The sequence below is a fragment of the Rhinolophus sinicus genome, linkage group LG04 (genome assembly GCF_036562045.2).
Source record: "Rhinolophus sinicus isolate RSC01 linkage group LG04, ASM3656204v1, whole genome shotgun sequence".
NCBI classification, from domain to species: Eukaryota; Metazoa; Chordata; class Mammalia; order Chiroptera; family Rhinolophidae; genus Rhinolophus; species Rhinolophus sinicus.
The window spans coordinates 164983464-165004466 of NC_133754.1; the positions used below are offsets into that span (position 1 = coordinate 164983464).

At 35.8% G+C, this 21003-nt stretch overlaps 1 protein-coding gene across 3 annotated transcripts in view; it reads left to right on the forward strand.

Annotated features, from left to right (window-relative positions):
* SLC44A1 (solute carrier family 44 member 1) overlaps positions 1–21003 on the forward strand; it is a 178524-nt gene that overhangs the window by 122215 nt on the left and 35306 nt on the right. Inside the window, exons 13-16 of one of the 3 annotated variants that reach the window (XM_074330782.1) lie at positions 4118–4255; positions 12064–12300; positions 14145–14225; positions 17071–19424. In XM_074330782.1, coding sequence (XP_074186883.1) covers positions 4118–4255; positions 12064–12300; positions 14145–14225; positions 17071–17094 — 480 coding nt within the window. In that variant the 3' untranslated portion in view covers positions 17095–19424. Of the gene's footprint in view, positions 1–4117; positions 4256–12063; positions 12301–14144; positions 14490–17070; positions 19425–21003 lie in introns of those variants that run through there. The other 2 variants (XM_074330783.1, XM_074330784.1) reach the window with 2 other exon arrangements.

The following is a 21003-nucleotide window of genomic DNA, read 5'->3' on the forward strand; positions in this document are numbered from 1 at the left end:
TATTTTCGAGGAAACATGGTATTTACATAGCATTTAATTGTATTAGGTATTATAAGTAATCTAGAGATGATTTAAAGTATACGGGAGGAGGTGTGTGGGTTATATGCAAATGCTGCACCATTTCATGTTTGGGACTTGAGCATCCTTGGATTTTGGTATCATCAGGCATTTTGGAGCCGATCTCCCACAGATACCGAGAGACCATTGTAACTGGTTCATTAGTCTCTTGAGCATGTCTTAGAATAGTGGTAGTAAATATTTTGGCTTTATGGGCCATATAGTCTCTGTCACAGTAGCTCAGTTCTGCCATTGTAGCACAAAAACAGCCATAAACAATATGTAAACAAATGAAGATGGCTATGTTTCAATAAAACTTTATTTGCAAAGTAGACAGCAGGAGAGATTTGGCCCACAGGCAGTAGTTTGACAACCCCTGCTCTAGAAAAATTGTTAAATGTTTTGTACATAGGGAACTGATGAGAACTGGGAACTAGTTACGGTTTATTGAAAATAGATGCATCTAGGGCAGAGTTGCTATTACACAAGATCAATAGTATGGTTTATTTTGATGTCATTGAGGCATTTTGTGGAATGTTTCAAAAAGAGCTTTGTAGAAGATGAAGAAATGTGGGCCACTGCTGTTAGGTAGTTAACTCTTTGGTGCCTAATATCTTTTTTTATTTAATTGGGGTGACATTGGTTAGTAAAATTATATAGGTTTCAACTGTACAATTCTATAATACATTATCTATATATTGCATTGTGTGTTCACCACCCAAAGTCAATTCTCCTTCCGTCACCATATATTTGACTTCCTTTACCCTCTTCTACCACCCTCCGCCCTCCTTACCCTCTGGTAACCACTAAACTGTTATCTCTCTATGAGTTTTTGTTTGTCTTGTTTGTTTGTTGCTTTTAGTTTTATATTCCACATATGAGTGAAGTCATATGGTTCTCCACTTTTTCTTTCTGACTTATTTCACTTAGCATGATGATCTCAAGATCCATCCATGTTGTTGCAAATGGCAATATTTCATCTTGTCTTATGGATGAGTACTATGCCATTGTATATATGTACCACATCGTCTTTATCCAATCATCTGTCAAAGGAAACTTTTGTTGTTTCTATGTCTTGGAATAATGCAGCAAAAAACATAGGGGTACATATAGATAGCATATATCTTTATGGATAAATGTTTTCAGATTTTTGGGTTAGATCCTCAGAAGAGGGATTGCTGGGTCATATGGTAATTCTATTTTTAATTTTTCAAGGCACCTCTATACTGTTTTCCATAGTTGTCTCTGTATGAGTTTGTTTGCATTTCCACCAGCAGTGTATGAGGGTCCCTTTTTCTCCACAGCCTCTCCAACACTTGTTTTTACTTGTCTTGTTGATAATAGCCATTCTAACAGGTATGAGGTGGTATCTCATTGTGGTTTTGATTTACATTTCCCTAACAACTAATGAAGTTGAGCATATATATCTGTTGGCCATTTGTCTTCTTGGGAGAAGTGTCTGTTAGGTCCTCTGCCCATTTTTTAAATTGCATTATTTGTTTTTTTTGCTGTTGAGTTATATGAGTTCTTTACGTATTTTGGATATTAGCCCCTTATTGGAAGTGTTACTTGCAAGTATCTCCTCCCATTCGGTTGAGTCATCTTTGTTTAGTTGATGGTTTCTTTTGCTGTACAGATGCTTTTTAGTTTGATATAGTCCCATTCATTTATTTTGCTTTTACTTCCCTTGCCTTTGAGGTCAAATTCATAAAATCCTCTCTAAACCCAAGTTCCATAACTTTAGTACCTATACTTTCTTCTGTGCAATTTATTGTCAGATTTATATGGAATCACAAAAGAACCTGAATAGCCAAAGCAATCCTGAGAAACAAGAACAAGGTCAGAGGTATCACATTCCCTGACTTCAAATTATACTACAAAGTGACAGCAATCAAAACAGCATGGTGTTGGCAGAAAGACACACAGACCAATGGAAGAGATTTGAGAACCCAGAAATAAACCCACAAATATATGGGCAAGTAATTTTCAACAAAGGAGCCAAAAACATACAATGGAGAAAAGAAAGCCCTTTCAATAAATGGTGCTGGCAAAATTGGAAAGCCACATGCAAAAGAATGAAACTAGACTGCTGTCACCATATACCAAAGTTAACTCAAAATGGATTAAAGACCTTAATATAAAAGCTACTATTTTTAAAATGATAAACACTGGCAAGATAACAATAGAAGAGAACAAGCAGGAAATGAATGCCAATAGAAAAACTTAATATCGTATATGTTAGCTTTTGAGATAAAAACACCTGAAAACTTAATGTAGTAATATATTCTGATAATTAATTACAATTTGTGTGATAGAATTTCATCTATTAAAATCATTCTATGTTTCTCAGAAAGAACCACAGGTTCCTACTGCTCTGTTACTGAAAAAAGGTTATGAACCTTGAGTAGTGATCTTCTCAGAATAGTGATCTTTTCTTGGCCCTGAAATGCTCTGTATTTTAAATCAATAAATTTGATCATGTAATGGCAAATTAAATTTTTGATGACTCACACCTCATCTCCATACCAGGTTCCTAATAACTAACAGGCCTACAATTGGAACATTCATCCTTTAAAGACTATCTCTCCCAAGCTCAGTATTTAAAGTTTTATAGACAACACAATATAAAGTAAACCCTTTGTGTCCAGCAGTTTTCCAGTAACTTTAACATTTTGGACCCACCAATAATAATTCTTAAGTCCATACTTAAAACCAAAAATAACTCAGGGCCAAAAGTTTTAGCCACAAAGTCCATATACTTTTCTAAGACTCAGACATACTTGATATAGTACTTATTCACATCTCCAGAAAAATGTCATGCTATTCTAAAATGTAATATGAAAAAGGACAAACACAATCCGAGTCTGTGCCTGGTGGGTCAGAGAGGACATTGAGCAGCAGAACCAGGTATAATTGAATGAAAGTGTGTCACCTGGGACTCGGTACAACAAAGGACAGAAAGCCAGCTCAGTCTGGCCTAAGAAAGAGAGAGTGATGAAGGAAGGAGGGGGAGAGATTCTTAGCAATTTATTAGCTTCTGTAATTGAAAAGTCCAGAAATCTGTCCAGTTCCTAATGACGTAAATATCATCACCAAGTGCAAGTACCTGGTTTCTCTGTGATCTGACTTCCGTGCTGTTAGCTTCCCTCCCCCTCAGCTTCAAACTGTGACCTCCAGCAGCTCCAGGTTTTCCCCTGTACATTGGCAAAACAGCCATGGCAATCCATACCCTCACATCTCAATAGCCAGGAAAAGGAGAAAGCTTCTCTGTCAGGAGCACCTATCAATGAAAAAGGAAACTTCTTTTTCCCCGAAGCCCAAGGGAATATCTTTTTGTTTTTTTCATTGGCTCTGATTAGTTTATGTGCCAGTTCTGAACCCGTCATTACCTACCCCCACAGCTGAAGGTAGTGTCACCTCCACAGAGACTCTAAGAGAATGAGGAAGGCTGTTTTCTCAAATGAGAGTTTGGGTCCTGCACCCAGAATGGCAGGGTATAAAATATTGGGCAACAAACAGCTATCTACTACGAGAGCTGTGAGAAGGGACAGCATAGAAGAAAGCACCAAGGAGATGGTAGGTGTTCCAGATAAAACAACACAGCAATCTGATGCCTTTACATCTTTGTGTAGCTTTTAAAGCATCACTGAGATGGTAATAATGCATCACTGATATTCACAGTGATGAACCTGAGACATCTAGGAAAGGCCAAATTATTTTTGATTTACTAAGACGGGGAAGAAGTGAATGGATGTTGGAAAAGTTAATATGTGTTTCAGTTAACACCAATGTTTTTGAAGGACCAAGACTAAGGCAACTGAAAAAAATTCTTTCTACCGTATCAGGGTGGTTTTCGTTTGTCTGTCTGTTTGTTTGTTTGTTTGTTTGTTTGTTTGTTACATATCTCATATTTTCTTGTGCATAATCTTAATGTATACCTCACCAAACCGTGGGTTTAATTTTGAAATATTTTTTATTAAGCTGTGCTTAATGATGCTTGTTTTATATCTTAAAGTAAGATTACTTTTGTTGATGAAAATATTGTTTTGCTTTTGTCCAGAATGCATATACAGCCACAGCTATCAACAGCACCAACTTCTGCACCTCGGCAAAGGATGCCTTTGTCATTCTCGTGGAGAATGCTTTGCGAGTGGCTGCCATCAACACAGTGGGGGATTTCATGTTATTTTTAGGCAAGGTAAGACCAAGTATATATCTGAGACATACAGTAAATTTTTATGCATATATATATATATATATATATATATATATAAAATTATTTTTTATTTTTTCTTTTTTTCAAAAATATCCAACCCACCAAAAAACTAAAAGTAACTTAATATATAGCAAGCACTTACAAAGCCGTTCATACGTGTTAGGCACTTTTCTAAGTACTTTTACTTGTATTGTGCTCATGTAGCCCTCACAACAAATTTATAAAGGCACCTCTATTATTATCTTTTTACAGATGGGAAAACTGATTTTAACCACGGAGTGCTTAAGTACTTTGCCTGTGTTTCTCCTTGTGTATTTTCAACTGGAAAGAATTAAGAAAGTCTGTGTAGTGGTTAAGGGTGCTAACTCTGGAGCTTGACTGCCTAGATTTAAATCCTGGCTCTTTCGCTGACTAGCTGTGTGACCTGAGGCAGGGTTCATAACCACTCTGTGCCTCAGTTTGCTCATTTATAAATTTGGGATAATAAGAATGCCAAAGCCCTAAGGTTGTGAGGAGTAGACTCGTTAATACGTGTAGTGTATCTACATTGCTTGACACATTGTAAGTTCTTGAGGAATGTTAGCCGTCATTGTACGGTATATGAACCCCTTTAAAATAGAGCTGTTGGAGAATGAGACTTAACTGTCCTTAAAAGTGTCTGAGAAGAGGTCATTTATTCTATAATACTATCAAAATCTGTAAAATAATAGATAACATTATAATTAGATTTTATTGTATCTGTATTTCAAACCATAAAATACTCAGAAAACCTGAGTTAAGTAAAAGACACCACCACTGGAACCTATTAACTTACTGGTTTTACATATTCCTTCCCACTTTTTTTTCATAGGCTCATATTTGTATAGTATAAGAATCATAGCATACATACCTGTTCTTCTGCTCTGTTCACTTCACATTACGTCGCATACATTTTCGTATTGCTTTGATATTTACTCATTGTCATAATAGTATTTTATCAAATGCTATTCTTAAAATTCTCTTGCTACTGAACACTTAGTGGCATTTTCAAAGTCAGTGCGCTTTGAAATGTTTTTGAAAGGAAAAAATATTTGGTGTAAAGAGGCATTGATAGCTTTGTGCGGTTTTAAGTTCTTAAGCAGCTGTCATCTAAAAAGAATTCTAAAATGATACAGATGGTTATTTATAAAAGTTCTAATTAAACTTATATTATGACTGTTGCATTTGTTCTTGTAATGTTTTTACAATAAGAGGAGATATTTTATAGAAAGAATTGAATGATTTAATCCACTGTTAAAGACAGTATAATGTCTGACACTTATTAACTGCTACTATCATTTACATGCTATATGATTAGTTCTGGGAAGCTTCAGAATTTTTGCTTATTTTTTGCATATTTATAATTTATCCCTACTGCTAAGAAAGATATGAAGCACCTTAAAATAAAAATGAGGTCTGACAATTAGGTTCACGAACTTGCCACCGTGTGCTTACGTTGGCAGCTCTGTACACACAGCTTATTTCATAACCTTGGTATATCAGTGTCTCAACTGTGTTCATGTTGACATGTGGCAGTGTTTTGCTGAGTGGTGTTCATCATTGTTGTTGCATGTTTTTGTGTGCTGTCTTGAGAATGTCTGAGCTTGGATTAGGGCAATAAACAAACATTCAGTTTCTTGTTAAATTTGGCAAGAATGGAAGTGAAATCAGGGACGTGTTAATCCAAGTGTATGGCGATAATGCCATGAAGAAAATGGCAGTGTACAAATAGATTAAACATTTTTCTGAGGGGAGAGAATGTGTCACTGATGAAGAGAGGTCACGGTGGCCAGTTATGAGCAGAACTGACAAAAACATTGCAAAAATTCATCGAATTGTGTGTCAAAATCGTCAGCTGACTGTGAGAGGCATAGCAGACCAAGTTAACATCGACAGAGAAACAGTTAGAAAAATCTTAACTGAAAATCTTGGCATGAGAAAGGTGTGTGCAAAAATGTTCCCGAAGGAGCTCACTGATGAACAAAAGCAAAGGAGAGTCAAAGGTTGCCAAGACCTTTTGGATAGTCAAGACAATGTTTTGAGCCGTGTTTTCGCTGGTGATGAAACATGGGTGTACCATTACGATTCTGAAACAAAGCATCAAAGTGCACAATGGAAGTCAGCCAATTCTCCACGACCAAAAAAGTTCTGTCAGTCCAAATCAAGAGTCAAAATGACGTTGCTAACCTTTTTTGATATCAGATGGATTATTCATTATGAATTTGTACCAACTCGACAAACAAGTTAACCAAGTTTACTATTTGGAAGTGCTGAACAGGCTGCAAGAAAAAGTTAGACGAAAACGACCTGAACTTTTTACCAACAATTCATGGCTCTTACATCACGACAATGCACCAGCTCACTCTGCATTGTCTGTGAGGGAGTTTTTAGCCAGTAAGCAAATAACTATTGGAATATCCTCCATACTCACCTGATCTAGCCCCCAATGATTTCTTTCTTTACCCAAAGACAAAGGAAATATTGAGAGGAAGACATTTTGATGACATTCAGGACATCAAGGATAGATAATATGACGACAGCTCTGATGGCCATTCCAGAAAAAAGACTTCCAAAATTGCTTTGAAGGGTGAACTAGGCTCTGGCATCGGTGCATAGCTTCCCAAGGGGAGTCCTTCGAAGGTGACCACAGTAGTTTTCAGCAATGATGTATGCAGCACATTTTCTAGGATAAGTTCATGAACTGAATTGTCAGACCTCATACACAGAGCAATTAAAATAAAAGGGAAATAAGAAGCCATATAGAGGAATAAGGGAAAAAATTATACTAAGTGGCAACAGTTGATCATTATGGTGATTTTAGTAAACTGATTGGAACACTTGCTTGGTATTAGGTACTGAGGGAAGTGCTAAGAGTTATATTTGGCCTCCCCTGTAAGGTGAGCTGTTACTCTTATCTTCCATTTTTTAGCAGAAGAAACCCAAGTTTAAACAGCTAAGTAGGTTGCCCAAATTTAGAGAACTAGAATGTGACAGAGCTGGAGTTCAAATTCAGGTCTGGCTTCTAAGTTTTGAATCACCATGTGCTATAATTGCTTCAACTGACAATTTTGCCCTTAGAACTTTTTTTAAAAAAAAAGACTTTTGATTCAGTAATCCTGATGATGGTAAACCACTGCTAAAACAATTCTAAAAACAGAAAAAATACAGCATTATTTTGTAATAGTGACTAATTGTAAACTGTCTACTGCCTAACCATAGAGAAATGGTGGAAAATAATAATCAACAGACTATTATTCACTTATTAAATCATGTTTTTTATTGAGTTTATAATATGACAATGCATATAATATAATAAGTGAAAAAGCTGAGGAAAGCTGCTAGATTATCACAATACTGTTTTAATATATGCATAGGGTGGCTGGTTAGCTCAGTTGGTTAGAGCATGGTGCAAATAACTCCAATGTTGCTGGTTCGATCCCCACATGGGCCACTGTGAGCTGCGCCCTCCTTAAAAATAAATAAATAAATAAATAGTGTATAAAACATGAAAGTTAGTATCTTAAAATAGTAATAAAGATTGTCTTTGGATATTGAAAATATTAATTATTCCAGACTCCTCCCCCTACTTTATCATTAAGATAAAGTTCTATATATTAACTATGCATTCCTTTCACAATGGAAAAATATATAGATGATAAAATACAGTGGTTTAAAATTGGCTATGAGTTTTTCAGCAGCCTAGTGACCTATCTGTCAAAATTTTTTCATTAGGTTTATCATAACCTTTTATTCATTCAACAAATATTTATAGTGTGACTTAGTGATGTCCTTGGAGCTATTCTGAGTGTTGGTTATATATACAATTGTTGTAACTTTTATTTAACCAAGCCCCTCAGTTTCTTTCATAGCTAAATTGTTCTCATTTTTTTACTAATGTAAAGTATGCTGCAGTGAAACCTTTGTATACAAATCCTTGTCCACATCAGTACTTATTTCCTGAAGCCAGAATCCTAGGAGTGGAATTAATGAGTCAGAGTACGTAATAGGGTACTTGATATGCATTGCCAAATTGCTTTCCCGAAAGGTATAATTTTGAATAATATAATTATAATATTGTTAAAAATTGACTTTTAAAACCATGAAAGATAAACATTTTTTTAATGAAGAAATCCAACAAGGAGAAAAATAAGAGGAAAGAAAAATCTTCTGGGTTTCCAACAGTCTAAGATAGATTCTTTAGTTTTCCTTTTTAAAAAATATAGTTCTGGTCACAGAATACAGTAAATCTTTTGAAAAGAACTTATTTCAATACTATTAAGTGGTTGGTAGTGTGCAGAAATATTTTCTGATTAGGTAGTTCAACTAGCTAAATCATAATAAACATTATAAAAGACTGTGTCCAGAACAAACCATTGATACAACAACTTGTATAAATCTTGAGGGAATTATGCTGAGTGAAAAATGCCAATCCCAGAAGATTAAATACTGTATGATTTCATTTATAGAACGTTCTTGAAATGAAAACCTTACAGAAATGTAAAACAGATTTGTGGTTGCCCAGTTAGAGATGGGGTTTGGGGAAGTAGGGGTAGAGATCAAAGGTTCAAGTGAAATCTCCTTGTGATGATGGAAATGTTCTGTGTCTTGCTTGTGTCACTGTGAAAAGGTCCAGGTTGTGATAGTGGTCTACAGTCTTACAAGATGTTGTCTTTGAAGTGAACTAGATAAGGGTACATGGGATCATTCTCTGTTATTTCTTACAACTGCATGCAAATTCACAGTTGTCTCAAATGTTATAATTTAATTTTTAAAACCCTGAGTTTAAAAAGAATACAGAAGACAATGTAATGGATTCCATTTCTGTAGGTCATTAATGGTTTTGTGGAGTATGGTAAATTAGATTTGGAAGAGACCTAGCTCTAGTTTAGTGGCTTGTGACTTGTGATCACGGGCCTACCGGGTCCTCAAAGGTAAGAACAGAGATTTAGAAGCTCTTCAAACATTTTTAAGTTTAATAGATATTGAATATTTGCCCCAATAATGCTATACCAAAAAAACCCCAAAATCTGAAGTTTCTTTGCTTCTGTATGAAATTATTTTTCCTCTATTTGATACTTTTTTATAATACGAATATGTTCTGGTTGACGATTTGGCTTTGAATTAATTTTTAAAATGAGAATATGAATTATTACTTTTAAATGTTATGTTATTGGTAAAATCTTTGAAAACATGGGTTCCGTGGGGAAAGGGCATCATCATAAATGCAAGACTTAGGGTGGCAAAAAGAAAGAAAGAAAGAAACTAAGATTGCTAGGCACTGTGTTAATGCTTTCAGAGTGCTTGTTTTAACAATTATGGGATGTAGTTACTATTGTGTCTTCTTTAAAGATAAAAATAAAGGCTCCGAAAGGGTAAATGAGCCACCCAACTAAGAAGTACTAACTTCGTGATTCAGAGCTACATCTTTCTGACTCCAAAACTAGCATCCTTTCTGTCCTCCTTCTCACATCCTACCCTGTATATGAATCTCTTCTACTGTATCACTAATAATTTATCTTCTAGAATTTTTGAAGTCATGCATCTTATTACCAAAAAAAATGTGTGCACACTTCCTCAACGTATTTACATTTACTTATTAATGATATCTGTATAGCTTTTACTAATACATGCATTATAAAGCTTAGTATAAAAGAAATTTTAAAGACATGAGAAATACGAGTAGACATCACAGGTGATTCTCTTGAACACTCCTTTGGGTCTGAGTACTCCGACACGGAGACCCCTGACTTAGATCTTCTTGTAGGCTGTGGACTGTATCAGAATCATCTGGGATGCTTTTATATAATGGACACTGCTGGGCTTCATCTTAGATCCAAGCAATCAGACTCTTGGGGGGAGGCGGGCCCAGGAATCTGCATTGTTCACAAACTCCCCCAAGTAATTCCTAGCCTGCTAATAGTTTGAGAAGTGTGTAGTACCCTTTCATTATGTTAGGTTGGTGCAAAAGCAATTGCGGTTTTTGCAATTATTTTAACCTTTTAAACCATAATTACTTTTGCACCAATATTTGGGAGTAATTATTACATTTCTTTGTCTTTTTGGGCTGAACATCGCTAATTCTTGAAGTTGTTTCTCATGTGACAATATCCAGCCTTTTCCGCCTCAACATCTAATTTGTTTGAGCCACACCTTCTACTTATATTTAACGTTAACATTCCAAATGTGGTTAAACTTAGTGGCATAGTGAAAGCATAAAGAACCTCAGTCTTCCCATTGGGTAGATGTAAAAAGTTAGAAGAAGAGTGTAAGAAATAACTCATTCTAAAATTGAAACCAAAGGAATGAAAATAAAAAAGGATGTGATTAACTATCTGTGGAAATTACCCCAGAAAATAAGTCACTATAAGAGAATATTCGTAAGTTGGCCACAAAAATCATGGAGGTGAGGTCTTCCAAATCTCAGGCAGACCCAGGTTTGCTCCCTAAAATCATCTGAGAGAAGGATCAATTTATAGTATAACTGGTGTATCAGCTAATGCATTACAACACCTGGTTAAGGTAATAGTGAATAAGAGATGCTTTGATGTTGATAAATAGTAGGGAAGAGACAAAAGAAGAATTCTCTATCTGGCTGTCCTCGGCACTGGACAAGGAAAGGCTGCTGTAATTCTAGAGAATTCCTCTTTCTCTTTGTTATTTAAACTTGATGTTAGGCCAAGTAAAGGGCTGGGCAAGAGTGCGTCTAGGATTCAGTATAACCTGTTACTGCTTTGTATCACTATCCAAGTATTTGCTCAGTTTTTACCTGGACAGAGCACTGAAGTTAGCATCATAAGATCATTATTTGAGTGACATCTGCTCCTCTACCCTGTGATCTTGGGCAGGGTGGCCAGCATGTTTTCCAGTCTATAAAATGAGGTTGATAATGTTTGCCATAAACCATTCATACGGTTATTGAAAAGCTGAAATAAAATGTATTAAAAGAACCACAAAAACTGTGAAGTACTGCCTATGAGGTGATGAAGCATCAGAGTAGGTGGTTCTTGACAAGAGTCAAATTGGCTGTTTCTTTTCTTCTTATAGCATGGATGTTTTGGGCAACCTGTTTCTTCATAGATAGCCCAAATCTAAACTTCATGGCAAATCATATTAAATTTGCCACATATTCTATGTGAAATAAAATACGAAATAAAGAAAAGGCTCTTAGAGATGTTTGTTGCAGCATTATTTATATCTGAAAACAATGTAAGTCTCCAACTGTAGGAGAATGGTTAAATAAACTTTAAATCACCCATAAGGTGAAATTATGTAGCTGAATAAGTGTTTATGAAACATGTATAATGATATTATAAATATTAATAAGGAGCCTTTAATGATATTTTTATATAATACTATTTCATAAACGTAAAAGTGCTTAGAAAAAAATACATAGCAATACCCTGAAATGTCAGTAATTTTCTTCCGAGTGCTAAAAGCATGTGTAATGTCTTGTTTTTAATATATGCATATATTTATCTTTAAAATTGCCATAGGTGCTAAATATGGGAAGCTTTAGGAAACAAGCATCACATTTGGAAAACTTGTTTTTAATGTCAACAAGGATTTTTTTTTTAATTTATATTCGATGATATACATGTGTAACTCCGTGTGTATATGTTATCCCTGGATTGTACTTTCTAATTTGAGATGGGATGGACTCATGCGACCATCTTTTGTAAATAGTAAAGAGACATTCAGGTCTGCACAAGACGAAGAAAGGGTGGTTTTCTACAGCAGGATGTTAACTGTGGCCCTTGTTCTCTCTGCCTCAGGTGCTGATCGTCTGCAGCACAGGTTTGGCTGGGATTATGCTGCTCAACTACCATCAGGATTACACAGTATGGGTGCTGCCTCTGATCATCGTCTGCCTCTTTGCTTTCCTAGTCGCTCATTGCTTCCTGTCCATTTATGAAATGGTAGTGGATGTGTTATTCTTGTGTTTTGCCATTGATACAAAATACAATGATGGGAGCCCCGGCAGAGAATTCTATATGGATAAAGTACTCATGGTAAGTACTCCCGATGTCCTCGACTGCTTTAGGAGCAAAAATACTAATAAAAATAGTTTGCGAAACATTCTTTATATTCAATTGTCATTATATGCAACAGATTAATTCAGAATTAAACCCGTAACGCTCCTGAATGAAATTAATCTTGGGGAAATGAGGGAAGAAGGCCCTCTTGGCATGGATGAGACCGTTGAAAATCCACCTAGCTAGAACAACACCAGTTAATAGACCTGAGCTCACACTATTCCATGCTGCTGCCCCCTCTCTGCACTTAGACAAGTCTGAAGTGACTTGTTAAACCTGACTTTTAGCCCTTGAATTAGAACACTGGACCATTGATGTTCTAAGTGCTCTTTCCTGAAGTGGGGCTCAAAGACAAAAGGTCTTATTTCCCAGGTTGTAGCGCCTACCTGTATTTCTCCATCCACCAACTTTCCAAATATTATAGTTGTCAACTCCATTAAAACTCACTATGCTAAGTATGCCAGGCCAAAGTAAAGCCATTTTGTAATGAATACAGATTATTAGACCTGTGACTGGTAGATTATATTGTTTTGTTTTAGTCAAGATCTGAACCTTTACACAGATGTTATATTCAGATTCTTTAGAATGAAGTAGCCTCTGCAGCTTCCCTATATTAGAACCTCAATTAAAACTTTTGGAAAATTGAGAAACTGTACTAATTTAAATACTATTATCATCAATGTCAAATGCTACCAAATTAAAGATGCTTTTTCATAGTAGTACTTGGTTATTGAGCTGTGACATATTCCTATCTTAAGAGTTGCTAATACTGAAGACTAAACCATTAGTGAAATAACAAATCATCTTCCAGAAGCATGGATTTACTTTAAATAAATTAAAATTTTTTTATTTAAAATAAATGTGTTAATTAATAAGCTAGATTCTTTTTGTTTTCCCCAATCATCAAAATACCAAGCAATTTAACTGACCTATTTGGTAATGATTATCTCTTTTACCAAGAACATTATCAACCAAATTTTGGGCATTCTCATAATGTCTAAATTATCATTCTAGCTGGTTATTTCCATAATAGAATTTGACCTATGAGCATTGCCTCTCTTTTGTGATTAAGGCATTTAGAAGAAGAGTTTGTTTTTGTGTTTTAAGCCACTGATCAAAAGCAAAGTACACAATACCATTTTCCTTCTTTTAGTTTTCTCTGTAAGAATGATGAGTATGTTTAATGAAGAGGTGCTCTATAAACCTGGACAGGATATAAATGTTTCCTTAGGGGCGTAATCCCATTTTACCACTTCTGACACAAGTTCTCTGGTTGTTACTCCCTGTCTACCTGCTTTATGGAGTAATTTCAAATCTAGATGGACTTTTTTTTAAAGGAGCTTATTTATGGTTTGGTAAAAACAGTTTGCTGAGCTTAGCAGAATTAAGGCTTTGTTTTACCTTCTAGGGTTATTTTAAAGAGGAGGCTTATGGAGTAAAACGTTCTTGTTGTTCCATTTAACCGTGATATGGACAAAGTGAAACAACAAATAACACAGTGTTCTAAGAGTGGAAAAATAGTCTTTTTAAAAATATTGGGTATTTTCTCTTTTGGACAGAACTAACAGTATCTCTTAACATTATCCTGAGATTGTCACAATGGATGAATGCAAAAAGGATTTCATACCAACAGATTGCAGTCCTTTCCTACACATTTAACAGCGCTTATGTGTGCTACTAAATATTATTTATTGCTGTGATTTTAGGCCATCCATTTACCAATACTGAGTAAAAAAACTGTAAATCTTCTTTAGCATTCATCTACCAACCAAAATCTGAAAGGACCTAAGAATTTATGCCATTTGATCCTTATTTTGCAGGAGTTTGTGGAAAACAGTAGGAAAGCAGTGAAAGAAGCTGGTAAGGGAGGCGTCGCTGATGCCAGAGAGCTAAAACCGATGGTAGGTGGAGATGAGGAGGTTGCCAGCCTCCAAGAATTTCACTTTCACTTCCTCTCTCTCTCTGTCTTCACTGACTGCACTTCTTCAGGAGAGGCTTTTGTTATCTGTATCACGCAGGATGTGTTGCTCTTTCTGTTTGTGTGTTTACCCATCACTTGGATGGCAGAATTATTGTCACAACTGAGACCACCTTCTGTAAAAGTAAGCTGAAAGGAACATCATTGTCACAATGAAAAGTGGTCCTGGCAGGGTAGGGGATGTTTTTATCCCTAAGGTAAAATTGCTGTTTCTATTGTTTTCTTTTTAACTGTCAGTGTTTAGTTTTCATGGGACTGAACATTTGGTTGTACACTTGAACTGACGGTTTGTTTTGTATCGTTTTGGAAGGTGCTAATAGCAATTCCTTTCAACTTGCTAAAATCCATATTCCCCCATTTTTTAATATCGGTTTGTTTATGTTGCTGTCTTTTCCTCTTTGCTGACTTTCTTCTGTTGCCTGGATTGTACTTTCTTTGTTTCTGAAGCTATTTTTCAGTAGCAAGCAAGTCTATTTCCATCAACACTCGCATTTCCCACTCAGTAAGAAAACCTGGTCTTCTCCAACCTCAGCTTAATTGTGAGAAGGATAAATTGTCTCTGGTCAGTGACACATATATTCTATTTTCATTTGAAAAAAGCAACCTAAAGTTAATCAGTGTGAGAGAATCCTGAGCTGCTTTTTCCCTGAACATTCTCACTGCATAACAATAGATGTCTCTTGCATATATTGCTCTAATTAATGCTTATTTTACAAATTTCTTGCTCTTAAATAGCATGTTTATCTCAAAATATAATAAAATTGCCTATACTCTTAAAGAGTTAATTTTAAGCAATGGGCTTTCTGACTGCATATGATGCCCAAAAGTGGGAAGACTCTTCTTTATACTTTGATAAATGGTTTGAGTCATAGTGTTCCAACTTAAGAAATATATAGTATAAAACAAGCCCATTTAAGTATGTCAGAATAAAGGAATTGCGTTCATTTAAAAGGAGTGGGGAAGGCTATATATATATATATATATATGCAAAATGATTGTATATTCAACCTAAATTAAAGTCTTAGCAGAATGTTTAGATATAAACTCTTTTCCTCTGTAACTTCTTCCAGTGACTATTTCGGTGTTGCTCTCAATAGCATTGATGATTAGAAAGCAAAATATCAATATTTAGATTCCCAAGGCACAGATCACTCTAATCATAGGTAAAAGGATGAAGAATGGTCGTATAGCTCTTAATTTTACGTGTACATTAGCCTGAACTGGATTGAAGAATTGAGTGTGTAAGGGGCATCAATCAGCAAAACCTCCAGTCAAGTCTCTTGCCTCCCTACCCCTTCTTTCTGTACCCCTCTTACTTCATGTAGGCTGAGGGGGGCTGCAGTGAAGATTCTGCCAACCCTGTAGTGGCATGACATGACCCTTTTCTGTCTTTCCAGTGGTTGGAGTTTCCAGTAAATTATTCTGCAGTAATAAGCATTTAAAGAAAGGGAGACATATTGGGAGGTGTAAGACTAGCTAGTTTAACCACGAATTGGCATATATTTCTGTATTCTTGAGGGATAGATGGATTGTGGTAGACCAGAATGCAAGTATACCTTCTCTTATCTAAACCCCTAATTCATAGTTAATAACACGAGGAGAATGCCCAGGTTATGTGGCGTTCTACCAGAAGCGAAAAATTTAGAAAGATTAGTTTTCCCTAATATTGCTTTCAGTTTTAAGTTAATGACCCTTAAACAATGCATTAAAATCTTCATTCAGTTTTTGCTTTTATTTTTTGTTGCTCATCAGTTCATTGCTTGCAGATTAATTGCAAAACCCTCAGCTTTGTCCCCAAATACATCTTTTATGTTCATTGTTCTTCTGGTGCTTTGGACACTGTAGCATTTGGTCCGAAGAATGATGTTTTAAGTGGTTAAAAAACTCAGAAGTGTAAAATGTTGCTCACAGGGTAGTTACATTTTTTAAGCACATGAGTACCTCTAATTCTTATCTCATTTCCACAGTGTACATGGTAAGAGTTGACCCCTTACCACCACCACTATCTTTTATGTGTCCTTAGGATTATCTGAGAAATTACCCCCTACTATTTGGGAGATGGTAGAATTTACGATTGTGTCCTGTATTTGCTTGGTTTAATTCACATGGTGTTCCCTTAGATGTAAGTTCTGTAAAAAAGCATCAGACCTATTTTGCCATATCTGTAGAAATACGCTGTTTGAGTTCCCTGTCTATCTTCCTCCTGAGTGGGATATTTTAATTTAGGGTTTATTTTTAGTCTATAAAATAATATTCAGGAAAATGAGGTTTTATATTTTTCTTTTGACAGAGGGATCATTGAACTAAATATAAGTACTCCTGGTTTTCCTCTTGGACATTTTTTTGCGACAACTTACTAGTTAAAGAAACTTTGAAGATTTGTGAGGTCTTTCTCTAACTCTTTGAAAATGATTTTAGAAAAATTTACCAAATGTGGTATAGAGGTTTAAAAAAAGAAACATTCTGGCCATGTGCTTGTACAAGAAAGAAGCTACAGAGGAAAGGAAAGAAAAAAACCAAAACTGGGCACTATAGCAATATAGTCAGGAGAAGTATTCTCTGCATTTGTCAGAGATTACCCAGAGGGCAGCGTGATTTCCAACATTCATATGAATTTCAGCCCTTGGACTATAGGTTCAGAGGAGGAGGAGTCTCAGTCTATTTTGCCTTGTTGCTATATCTGTCCGTTTTGTATTTGTACCATCATTCATGATCTTGTTTTAATGGTAATTGTCTAAGATTATACTCTGTATGACTTTGTTTTCTAGGCTTCGGGAGCAAGTTCTGCTTGAACCTAGCCGACCATTATGGAACCCATTGACATTCCAAAATATATATACACATAACTATGTATTTGTGTGTGTGGGTGTGTGTATATATGTGTATGTATATATATATAGACACACACACACACCCATAATCAGCCAAAATCAGAGAAAAGGAACAGGGATTTAATACCTTTTTTATGCTTATTTTTGTCAAACATGTACTCCTTTCATACGGGTGGCTTTTACAAGGCAACTGCCGTCATTTAATGTTTTCAATTGTAATTGTCTTAATGGAAATGTTAAGATTCATATCTGATTAACATTTTTAATAACTTAGAGGAGATTTTAACTTTAGTTATTTAAATTAGGTAAAATTGTTGTACCGAATTCTCTGTCTAAAGTTTATTCAGGGGTGATTTCCCTGATGTGTGCATAAAATCAAGATCTTATTTTACTGATGCATACATCCTAGTGGGATGAGACTAGGCGTATGCTTTCAGATAAATAAGGAATTACTCCAGTCAGTTTTCCCCAATCAAAGAAGCCATGTCATTTTACTTTTAGAAACATGCAAGTGGGTCCGATAGGGGAATTTTCATAACCGCTCACGCATTTGTCAGCCAACATTAAAAAGTAACCAACTCCTCAGGTATTTGTAGTTACCCTAATGCTTATATATAAGAGAGTAGGTAAAAAAAGAGAAGGGTAGATAATCTTTCTTATGCAAACTTTTTTCTTATGGTTTGTCTTTCTTTCATTTTTGACTTCAGTAGCACCCTCCACACATTTGTGTGCCTGATTTGAAAGGAAGCTGGAGCACCCAGCAAGTTTAGCCTTTACGTTTCTGTGTATTGATCTGCAGATTAAGTAATGCTTGGAGGAATAAAGAAGGGAGAGAAACAGGGAACACAAAGCATTGAAAATTTCAGTGCTTGGGTTCCTGCATTGGAGGAACTTGAGTAATTTAGGGCTAGATCGCCATTTTATTCAAATGCTTGCTATAAAATCTGAAAACTAACGGGCGGGTGCTCCTTTCTTTGGCAATTCATGAAGCATCCAAAATTCTACAATGTTTAACTGAAAATTGGTTAATGTTTTGATCCTCAAGTGTTTGTTTTTTTGTTTGTTTGTTTGGGGATGGGTTATGGGTTGTTTGGTTTTGTTTGTTTTTAATTCCTGAAGCTTACCAGATATGAATGGCTAATATTCCATTATTCTGCTTATTGTAATGGTGAATGCTTTAAGAAAAAAAATGTAATTTGCTAAGAACAATTCATGATCTGTTTATGCGATAACTCCTTTTTGTTACAATTTTTTTAAAAGAAGCTATTTTTGTTAATGTAAAGTAAATATTTCAGAGCAAATTTTTTAAACTTATTGCACTAAATACGGGCTCTGTACAAAAAAAAAAAATAGCCTCAGCATTTTATCATTCCATAGAAGGAGAATCTTTTGAAAGAAAGCATTGCCTCCTACCAGAATTAGTGAATTAGACCGGTTTTATGGAAATGTGTACATTTAATGTCACGAGGGCTTAATCAACAGCTGTTTGCTAATGTGCTTCCTTTCAGAGGGTTGGACCTTTAAATTGCTGCAAAAGGTAAATTGTATTTTTTTTTAAGTATTCGTTTTCTTTACTCTAGCTAGGCTGAAATTTGCTGAATGCCTTGGTTTCTTTTCAAAGCTCATGTAATATTTCTGATTTTTCAGAATATTTGCAATAAGAGTCTGATTTTTTTTTAACACACAATTAAGAGCTCATGTCTTGGCAAGATCTGGAAAATCAACATTGTGAGAGTAGCTATTTTGAATCAATAATTCTCCAGAAGTTACCATCTAACATCGCCAAACAGCACCATTATACTCTTTTATATCATTTGAAAGGAATAAATATAATTACATAACTAACAATTATCCAAATAGGTGAGAGAGCAAATCATCTAAGAAAATTCAGAATACCTTCTGTTTCATAGCCACACAGATTTTGGACATTAAGAAATATTGGGAACTAAATTTAGGATTGGCAAAAATCTGGAAGATGGGTATCAAAACAGAAGACATTCCAGCAGCTAGCTATTTTAGGAGGTGTCCCTCCAAAGTGACCTGACGGAAGGCTTGAATTTGGAAATTAGTTTCTACTCACTTGGACATCCCAACATGATGGACTTTTGCTGCTCCCTGATCCATATGCTCGCAATCTCAACTATTTGGAAGCCACCAGGAATCCTTTCTAATTATCATTTGCAACTAGAACTGTATAATCAGAAAGAAATTTTGTATTTTTGTATAACTTGATTGTGTGCCATTTTATATAACAGGTCCTGTTTTACAAAATAAATTCTGTTTTACTAACATTGTGTTTAGAAATTATGATCTATGTGTAACCATGTCATTTGAGTTCCAAATTAACTGCCAGGCTGTTTTCCTTAAGTCAATTTGTGTGCCCTATAGGAAGATATATGCAAGTATGCATATGTATTACCCAGGCACACAGAGCAATTTGATATATAGAATATCACTCTCCTATGAGTTTCATCCCTTGATTCATTTTATAAAACCTCACAGAGGATTTTTTAGCAATATTTAAATGTTTTGAGGTTATGTTTGGATGTTCCTGCTGCCTCTTTCATCCATCGTAAGTCGTTCTTCAGCTAGCTATGGGCTGCCTTATTGCTGTTCGCTCTCTGCCTCCATCTTCTGCCCAAGTGAGAATAGATGAAAAACAAAACTTATCTGTGTAATGGGGTTACCTGACTAATTTTCTAAACCACTGACTCTTGTGTTGTGGTTTTGTTTTTTTCCTGTGGTAGACCCTCAGAATTGCATTCAGGACTCCTATCTCCAGTGGTAGTTGGGGTCCTCCATTGTAAATTGTGATCACAGTGGCCAGAGTATCATGATGGCTTCTGCCATCAGATAATTTAGGCTCTTATGCATGATGTAGACTTTCGAGGCTCCTGCCTCAAGATTAACCTCTGCTGTAATGTCGTGTGGACAGGAAAAGGTGGTATTTCCACATAAATTGAAGAGACCCATCTTGTGTGGGAGGCTTTAAGTTAACATTAGGAATTTAGGGCTTTGAGATTGTATAATCCTTGCATGGATGAGCAGAGCTCAAAGCAGGTTGTTCCTTTAAACCATTTAATGCAATGTTTAATGTTTAGGATTAAAGCTTTTATCCTATCCTATAGCATAATGAAATCCTAAATTATTGCAATTTAAGTAGCTTAAATGTGTGTTGGTCACCCAATTTTTTCCATAATGGTTGAGGAGGAGGCACTCACTGAGTCTATTTAAAAATTATGCTGGAAATAAGTGTTTCCTTTGTAGAGATACTCCCTTCCTCTTTTTCTTTTTTTCAGCAAAGGGCATTAAGCTGCTGATTCCCAGTACCACTGATCTTGCTTGGTATCTGCCAAGGGGCTCTCTTGCCTCCCTAGGCAGTTACAGGATTTCATCCCAATAGGAAATAGTGAGGAGATGATCCCTTCCTTTCTCCTGGTCATGAGCTGCTTTAAACCAGAGTAATGCTTCTCCTATCCCTTGCCTCAAAACAGCTAAAGGGACTGCAGGCACCAAATATTTGTGAGGCCCTATCACTGCCCCGGAGGCTTCAGCCATTTCCAGCATGCGCCACCAGCTAAAGGCCATGTCAGGAGGTCTCCCCATCTGCAAAATAGAATTCTGGGATCAGTTCCAAAACCAGAGTTGCCAGTTTTGTTATTGTTGGTCAATAACCTTCTCGTTTGAATTTTGGGAGTTTCCAAGTAGCCTTAACATAGCCTCTGAGAAGTTTCCTTCAGAAAGGACTTGAATCTTTCGCCTTTCAATAAATAAGTTCTCTGCTGTTCTTTCACTGTTACTTACAAAAAAATAATCCTCAGAGTCAAAGCTTATGAAGGTACCAGCCACAGTGAATTTCTGTGTTCTTTT